Consider the following 9,523-nt stretch of genomic DNA (forward strand, 5'->3'; position numbering starts at 1 on the left):
TGTCCAACTGCAAGTGCTTAGGTGAATATGACGTCCACAAATGAAAACTGTACCTCACTGGAAAACAGTTCGATGCCGTAACCCACTTCTTTCTAAGGGTCACCTGAAACTGTAATCTATAACACAGCTGATAGATGGCGAGTGATTTTAGTTGTAACAAGTACTGGAAGCGAAAATCGCTGGCTATGCAACAAGACCACAGATATCACATATACGAAAATAGATTTAACGTACTGGGCGTTGATACATGTATTTCCCTAATTCTTTTGAGCAGTATTTATGCGCTTATCGAGAAGCACTAGAAAGACTCAGAGAACCTATACTCACTCTTCCGTCTGCTACAGGAGCTTTGTATTTTGTTGGGACATGAAAAGGCAAGTCGCTCAATTTCTGAAATTAGCCAGCGAGTGGTGTGGCTTGGAATGGAGAATCCTTTAGGAAGGCTCCACATGGTTTGTGCACAATGGGACAGGTTTCACTTCCACCTGCTGCCACGAACACGATCCGCTATTGTGTTTGGACATGCCTAACTTCGAGTGGCGTCAAAATAAGTAATGAAACACCATTTTTTTGCTCGGCAAATTTCGGTTGAAAAGATGCGGAATTTGTTCTGCGACATTGCGGAATACCCTCTCTTCAGACCCGTTCAGTTTGACGAAGTATCGACAGATGGCGGCACTATAAATGGCATTGAAAATGGTTCTGTAACGGAGATGCGTTCCAAGCAGAGATCTGTCAATGAGTTTATTTTGGCCGATAACTAGAGCATCGTTGTTAGACACAGGTGAACGAAAGCACGGTGAGTCATTGGGCGAGGCGTCAGACACAATCTCAGCAAGGTCTTGCAATGCTGCCCGGACTCCCGAGTGCCGGCTGGCCGCACACAGCTGTCACTCCTGCTGACGTCTGTGTGAGTAGTGCTGACACACTTGTCCATCAGTTGGCGTATTCAAAGACGTGCGTCCGCTGGGTTACTCACCCCCTACAGCTCGGATCTCTCACGTTCCGGCTTCATCTGTTTGGCCCAGTGCGTCGACTAGAAAGGTAGTACCGTGGTATTATATGGTTCTTTCCCAGTAAAGGGGCGTAAGGCTGTCGAACTGAACGGAGATTGTATAAAAAAAATGTTATATCCTAGCCAGTAATGCCACCCGAGCCCGCAGCCAAAAGGTTGGCAGCATCAAAGTCCGGACGCCGTCCGCATAAGCAGCGCCAGCGAGACAGGAAATCGCCGCAAGTCTGCGCGCGCCACCGCTGGCTTCTGGTTTCTTAAGCGCTGGAGTCGCGAGCGCTAGGACAGTTCTGTATTCGCCGCTCAGTTGTATACTCGCCACCGAATTGTGTACTTGCTAGTCAGTTGTGTGTTCATCGCAGCAGATTTGTTGTTTGTCGTCAGCCGACGCTGACCTAGCCGCTCCGACTCGAACTAGACAGATTTCTGTAGACACGGAGTTCACTACTGTGTTTCTGTATCTTCGTTAATAAAGATAAGTACCGACGTTTATTTAATCAGAGTGTTTGGGTTTTCATCTTTCTGTTCACTGTTCCAGCGGACCGGTCGGCCCGCTATTAAAAGTGTGGCGGTGACTTCGTAAGCCGTTTCTACAGCGAATTGTTTGTCGCTACGAACGCCGCCACAAAACTGGCGACGAGGGCTTCCGAACTCGTGTGCAGGGCTGGTTCAACTTGTTTCTGGTTATACTAATTATAGCGATAAAATTTTGGGGGCTGGTTTAATTTGTGTTCACTATGTCTGCCGAATTACAACAGTTGATCTTGTTACAGAGTCAGCAAATACAAAGTCTGGTGGAAGCAATCGCCAAACAAGCGGCTAATCCTCCAACACAACAGGAACAAGCACAGGCAGCACCACCTTTCCGTGCTTTTGATGCATCAAGAGAAGAATGGCGAGAATATTTCGCGCAGTTGCAGGCGCACATGACAGTCTACAAAATCACGGGTACTGAGCGGCAGCTTTATTTAATTTCCACTGCAGGCGTGGAAGTCTATCGACTACTTTGTAAGTTGTTCCCGGAATCCAAGCCAGAAGCTTTAGACTATGACGTTGTTGTTAACAAGCTTGCTGAGTATTTCGAGTCGCGAGTTCATGTGGCAGCAGCCAGATTCAAGTTCTTCAGATTAAAGAAACTGCCACATCAATCTAATAAACAGTGGTTAACAGATTTACGGGGCCTCACCCGTCAGTGCCGATTTAATTGTGTGTGTGGAGCTTCCTACAGTGATGTCATGTTACGAGACGCTATTACTCAAAAAATTGCAGATTCTCGTATTCGTGCTGCTATCTTAAAGTTGCCTGACCCGTCATTAGAGACTGTGATGAACATTATTGAAGCCCAAGATACTTTTGACTATGCTGTGAGTTAGATCAGCCATGTATTTCTCAAATTGCCTGTGCTAAGCAAGTTATGTCACGCCCGCGGCCCCACCGGCAGAGTCAGACTGTAAACACTAGCCGGCCGCGTCATGTTAAACACATTCGTCAGCCGCGTGTGCAAAATGATAGAGTTAAGTCTTGCCCTAAGTGTGTTCTTGCTCATCCTCGTGAACGTTGCCCGTTAAGAAACGCGGTTTGTCACTTTTGTTTAAGGAAAGGACACATCCAGACTGTTTGTTTGCGTAAACGCAAGAACAATTCTAGTGCTGCCCAGCCCATGGATATTCATGTTCTTCAAAGCCAGCCCGCCCAGAAGGTCGCGTTTAAAGACTCTTCCACGGTTCGTGTGGGTAATAAACTTGTTCGCAATAAGCCACCCACCCAGCCCTCTGCTATGCGACCCAAGCGTAATTCAAACGCTGTAACAAGTAATGTACAGACTGCAAGTGAAGCGGGAGTTGTTGTTCCACCCGCCCAACCCACGAGTTGTCGTAAGCAGCGAACACGCGCTAAACGCGCTGATTTTGTGTCTTCCGCCTCCGCTGCACCGATCCAGAGACAGTGTAATAAACTATTTGTGAAGCTACGCATCCAGGATAAGACCTTCAATTTTCAATTAGACACTGGTGCGTCTGTGACTCTCATAAATAGTGCTACGTATGCGGCTATCGGCCGCCCTAAACTTTCAGCGGCAAAACATTCTTTGGCTACTTATAGTGGCGAACAAATTCCTGTGTTAGGTGTATGTAGCGTGCCAGCCACATTCCGTGGCAATACAAAAACAGTTTCATTCACAGTGCTCCGCGCTACAGACAGTGTCAACATTTTCGGATTAGACTGTTTTGACTTGTTTGGCCTGTCTATCCAAGACAATGTGTTGCAAATTAATTCTGTTGTTGTTCCTCAAGACAGCATAACCGATTTGTGTAAACAATACAGTGACATATTTAAAGACGAACTAGGTTGTGCTGCGAACTTTGCCGCTCATATTACGTTAAAAGATAATGCTCAGCCTCGATTTTTTCGTGCTCGTCCAGTGCCTCACGCCCTCCGGGCACCTGTAGCAGATGAACTTCGTCGTTGGCAAAACAACGGTGTTATTCAACCCGTTTCAGCGAGCCAGTGGGCTTCTCCCTTAGTTATTATAAAGAAACCGTCTGGCAAGTTACGTTTGTGTGCTGATTTTAAGTCGACAGTTAATCCTCAGACTGTCATTGATTCTTTTCCTTTGCCTAGACCGGACGAGCTGATGGATAAGTTAGGGGAAGCTCGTTTCTTTTCCAAAATTGATCTCCGTGAAGCATATTTGCAATTGCCCCTCGACGAGCAATCACAACAGTATTTTGTCATAAACACGTCGTTGGGGTTGTTCCGTTTTCTGCGTTTGCCTTTTGGTTGTGCGGCAGCTCCAGCTGTTTTTCAGCGTTTTTTGTCGCAACTTCTGGCTAATGTGCCATCGTGTTGCAACTATTTAGACGATATTGTTGTGTCCGGTCGGACGCCTGCTGAACATTTCCGTAATTTGGAGTGTTTGTTTACAGTGTTGTCTCAGGCAGGCCTACGTTGCAACATCGATAAATGTTCATTTTTCCTTACGGAGATGGAGTATCTGGGACATGTTATTAATGCTCAAGGCATTCATCCCTCCCACTCACATTTAGCAGCTATTCGTGATTTGCCCGCCCCTCGCAATCTGCATGAATTGCAAGCAGTTCTTGGCAAATTGACATATTATATTAGGTTTATACCTAATGCATCACAGATTGCTGCACCGTTGCATCGTCTCCGCCGTAAGAATGTTCCGTTTGTGTGGTCAGCTGATTGCCAGTCAGCCTTTCAGCAGCTTAAAGAGGCTTTATTGAATGATCGTTGTCTGGTCCATTACGACCCTAACAAGCCTCTGGTGTTAGCTTGTGATGCCTCTTCTTTCGGCCTCGGTGCTGTGTTCTCACCGAGTCGGTAACACCGAACGTCCTATTGCGTTCGCATCTAAATTGCTAAACAAAGCTCAGTGTAATTATAGCCAATTGGACAAGGAAGCGTTGGCTATTGTGTTCGGTGTCACAAAATTCCATCACTACCTCTATGGTAGACCATTCTATTTAGTAACAGATCACAAGCCCCTGACGTCACTGTTTCATCCGTCTAAACCAGTTCCTCAGCGGACAGCTCAGAGACTACAACGTTGGGCTCTTTTGTTACCACAATACCAGTATGAGATACTGTATCGCCCTACAGCTCAGCATGCAAACGCTGACGCGCTTTCTAGATTGCAGATTGCTGCGGATGATGTCTTCGATTCCTCTGACGACTCTTGCCATCAGATTGACGCCGATGAGCATCAATCCCTCCGGGATTTTCCGATTGATTATCGTCAGGTGGCACGTGAGACAGCTACGGATCCTCATCTGAGTTTACTATTACGTTTTGTTAAACGTGGTTGGCCGTCCAAGGCAAAGGACATATCGGATCCTGTGGTTCGTCGCTATTATCCGCAACGTCATCTGTTGTCTGTTTCTCACGGAGTTTTGCTGTTACGCACCGAGAATGACTAGCTTCGTGTAGTGGTTCCCCAAGTGCTCCAATCCAAGGTCCTCGACTTGTTGCATCAAGGTCATTGGGGAGTGGTGCGCACCAAGCAGCTTGCCCGCCGTCATTGTACATGGATCGGTATTGATAAGCAGATTACGCAGATGTCTACAGATTGTTCGACGTGTGCCGAACACCAAGCTGCTCCGCCTCAACGCTATTTTGAGTGGGCACGCCCTGCCGGTCCCTGGCAGCGAGTACATATTGATTTCGCTGGTCCATATTGGCATTCTCGTTGGCTCATCGTGATAGATGCATTTAGTAATTTTCCGTTTGTTGTGCCCATGCAGTCTACAACGTCTGCACAAACTATACAGGCGTTGACTTCAATTTTTTGTATTGAGGGTCTTCCAGAAGTTTTAGTGTCTGACAATGGTCCACAATTTACCTCTGCTGAATTTGAAAGTTTTTGTTCTGCCAATGGCATTCGCCATGTTCTTACTCCACCGTTCCACCCTCAATCGAATGGTGCAGCGGAACGTTTTGTACGCACATTCAAGGATCATATGGACCGCCTTCGTGCTACGCACTCTCGTCAGCAGGCCCTCATCACGTTCCTGTCGTCGTACCGGACCACGCCACGCGACGGCCCTTCGCCTGCGGAGCTTCTCCACGGCCGTCGTCATCGCACCCTACTACGGTTGTTGCACCCCCCGGATCGACCCGCCGCTTCTGAGCATCGCACGCGTTTTCAGCGCAACGACGCCGTTTTTTTCAGAGTTTATCACGGTCGCCGTCGTTGGGAACGTGGTACCGTGATAAGTGTCCAGGGTCGCTGTTTTTATACTGTTCAAGGTGCTACTGGGGTGCACAGGAGGCATCAGAACCAGTTGCGCCGCGCTGGCCGCCCGGATTCTGCCGCTCGTTCTTTGTCCACAGATTTGGTCCGCGGCGGGTTCCAGCCGCGCCTTCCGACTTCGCTGCCGCCCCCAGGGCAGCAGCAGCAGCCGTCGCCGCTACCACGCCGACAGCCCGTCCCGTTGATGCCTCCCGCGCAGCTTCATCCGGGAGCGCCCCAGGTGGTTGCTCCGGCGCCTGCGGTCTCTCTTCAGTCGCCACCGCCTTCGGAGCTGATGGACGTCGACCCCTCAGCCGGGCCGCCTTCCGAAGCGGTGGCGGTGCAGCCTGTCCTGCAGCCGCTTTCCTTGGGCACCCCCAAGGAGTCTGACACCGCAGCGCCTTGTCCGGCGCCCACTCAGCAGCCGTCGACGCAGCGTCAGGAGACGCTGCCTCTCTTCGTGGGTCCCGACGCCCCGTCGCGTCTAGTACCAGAAGCTGCGCCCGTGGTCACAGGCGTGCACCCTGACCTCGGTTTTCAGTCGGTGTTTTCCGAGGCCCCGCGCAGCCAATGCTGGGGTGCGGACCGGGGACTGCCACCGACAACAGTCTCCGCCCCGGTCTCTTCTGCTACGCCTGCGGCCAGACCCCTCCCCCGCCGTCGACGCTCGCCACGTCATTATTCAACGACGGTGCGGCGATTTGGGGGGGAGGAGTGTTATATCCTAGCCAGTAATGCCACCCGAGCCCGCTGCCAAAAGGTTGGCAGCATCAAAGTCCGGACGCCTCCGCATAAGCAGCGCCAGCGAGACAGGAAATCGCCGCAAGTCTGCGCGCGCCACCGCTGGCTTCTGGTTTCTTAAGCGCTGGAGACGCGAGCGCTAGGACAGTTCTGTATTCGCCGCTCAGTTGTATACTCGCCACCGAATTGTGTACTTGCTAGTCAGTTGTGTGTTCATCGCAGCAGATTTGTTGTTTGTCGTCAGCCGACGCTGACCTAGCCGCTCCGACTCGAACTAGACAGATTTCTGTAGACACGGAGTTCACTACTGTGTTTCTGTATCTTCGTTAATAAAGATAAGTACCGACTTTTATTTAATCAGAGTGTTTGGGTTTTCATCTTTCTGTTCACTGTTCCAGCGGACCGGTCGGCCCGCTATTAAAAGTGTGGCGGTGACTTCGTAAGCCGTTTCTACAGCGAATTGTTTGTCGCTACGAACGCCGGCACAAAAAAAAAAAAACAGTGTTTAGTGCTGTGTTGGCAGAAGAGCCAAAACCGTATTGCTAGAGGAGGCCGAAATGCACGCGTTTAATTACACGCAGACTGGCGTGAGGTCTGGAACAGGTGAGAGAAATGAGAACTTACTAGGGAACCTCCCCATCGTACCCCCCTCAGATTTAGTTATAAGCTGGCACAGTGGATAGGCCTTGAAAAACTGAACACAGATCAATCGAGAAAACAGGAAGAAGTTGTGTGGAACTATGAAAAAAATAAGCAAAATATATATAGTCCATGTGCAAGATAGGCAACGTCTAGGACAATCTGCGTTAAGGAGCGCCGTGGTCCCGTGGTTCAGTCTGGCTTTAGCTGTCGCAGCGGTCGCACGCTCCTCAAGTTTGCTCCGTGAACGTTCAGTGTTTACGCCAGTGTTTTCGAGTTTCGTGCTCGTTTATTGACGTTTTGTACGTGAATTAAGCGTTATCAATTGAGCATTTTGTCTTCGTCGTGTCATCTTTCTACGTAGTGCTGTTGGGATTTCGGCGTTGTCCGAAATTTCTTCGCTGCAGAACACCATGGCAAACTCCGTGAGAAAAAAACACCGTGATTTTCACCTTCGACAAGTACACCCGTCGAGTACAGCCCTCTGCACTTGAAATACACGACTGGATTACCGAGGTAATTGGCCTTCATTCTGAATCTGTTCATACCATGCAGCTAGACTCTGATGAATACTGCATTTATGTAAAGTTCAACGATTCCGTGAGTGTAGACCGCTTTCTGGCAAAATTTGGTTATGAAATGGAATTTATACACCGTGATGGTACTAAAAGTACTGTAAAACTCCGGAATTCCGAGTCTGTAATTAGGAATGTTAGGGTTTTGAATATTCCCATAGAAGTAGACAACTCGAAAATTAAAGATGTCCTTTCAAAATATGGGATTGTCAGGCAAATAGTCAACGAAAGGTGGGCTTCGCATTTCAAGCTGCAGTGCTTTAACGGCATTCGCTCCGTGGAGATGGAAGTGAAGGCAAACATTCGCTCCCACATCTTTGTTGACGGGCACAAGGCGCATGTTATGTACTCAGGACAAACCCCTACATGTCATGTAGTCTGGTCACCTCCGTCAGGACTGCCCTCGCCGTGTTTTTGTGCTAACAAATAACCTTACGCAACGCCGGAAATTAACACTCAACGATTTGTTGCCAGCCAGTAATACAACAGAGCCGGCGGCTGTCGTGGATCCTGTTACTACCTCTGAAAATGTTGCACTTAATGTTAATGACTTTCCGTCTTTAAAACCTGCATTAACTGCTGAAATTCCGTCCCGTGACAGCGAGATTCTCACTAAAAAGCGTCCTCTAGAGGACACTGAAAAAAATGTTGATGAGGACTCTTCGTGTGAAACACCCGTTGCCAGGAGGCCGAAGCCCAGTCCTGAAGATCTGTTGGAAGTGGAAAAAGGAGACGAAATGCAGGTCTATGTGGCTCCCACTCCTGCACAAGGACTTATACCGCCACGAACAGATAGTGACGCAGCTGGTAGTGACCTTTCACGGAAATGTGACCCTGAGCCTGAGGTCACGACTGAAATAACCGCATCAAGTGCACAGCCCATACAGTGCGAACAGTACGAGGAAGTACCAAGTAAACAACCTGCAGACTCCGAAGCGCAACGCCGCGCCGAAGGATGAAATAAACAAGCATCACCGCCTCGCCAGCAAGACAGCACAACAGACACCACGCCGGAACCAAATATTGACGACTCGCAAGCCACGGCCGTTGCCCCATTCAGCCACCGCCGGCGGCAGCGACCGACACCGGGTCTTGCTGTCACGCGTCATCAAGCGAAAGCCACACCAGAGAAAAAAGACATCAAGAAAAAGAATATTAAATATGAAGTCATCAGGGCCAACACTGACGAGAAGAAAGAGAATGGCCACAGTGACTTATAGCAATGCATTGTCGGGATTTCAGGATATTTTTCTTCTCAAGCTCTTTGTTTAAAAGCAGTGCAAATTTACTAGGAATTTAGTACATGAAATGGGCACACAGCTTGTAAAGATCGTGCCTTGTAGGGAAGCACGTTGCTGCTATAATCATACCGATCCTCATCCCAAATAGCTTCTTATGGTATGTCTGTGATGTAAGCTTATAGCATTACTACTATTAACATTAATAAAATACAGTCACCCTTGAAATTGGCAGCACTAAAAGAATTCTTGTACCAGTCCGGGACAGATATCGCGTTGCTACAAGAAGTTGCGATAACGGAATTTCGGATCCCAGGTTTTATTGAAATTGTAAATCTTTCTACGGAAGCCAATATCGGTACAGTCATTCTTATAAGGGAAGGCATTCCGGTGACTGAAATCGAACGACTAGAATCAGGAAGAGCCATAGGCATAAAAATATTCGATGTGACAGTGCTTAACCTTTACGCCCCATCAGGAAATTCCCACAAATTGGATCGTGCGAAGTTTTTTCAAGATGAACTGATTTATTTATTGAGGAAAAATCCGTGTTCTCTTATACTAGGTG

General features: G+C 48.5%; 1 protein-coding gene across 1 annotated transcript; it reads left to right on the forward strand.

Moving 5' to 3' along the window:
- Window positions 1–2,672: 2,672 nt before the first annotated feature.
- LOC126235631 (uncharacterized) lies at window positions 2,673–8,676 on the forward strand. The gene is made up of 3 exons (XM_049944343.1): window positions 2,673–2,886; window positions 5,864–6,340; window positions 8,192–8,676. The coding sequence occupies exons 1-3, from the start codon at window positions 2,673–2,675 to the stop codon at window positions 8,674–8,676; spliced, it is 1,176 nt and encodes a 391-aa protein (XP_049800300.1).
- The last annotated feature ends 847 nt before the right edge of the window (window positions 8,677–9,523 follow it).

This window comes from Schistocerca nitens, chromosome 2 (genome assembly GCF_023898315.1).
Source record: "Schistocerca nitens isolate TAMUIC-IGC-003100 chromosome 2, iqSchNite1.1, whole genome shotgun sequence".
NCBI lineage: Eukaryota > Metazoa > Arthropoda > Insecta > Orthoptera > Acrididae > Schistocerca > Schistocerca nitens.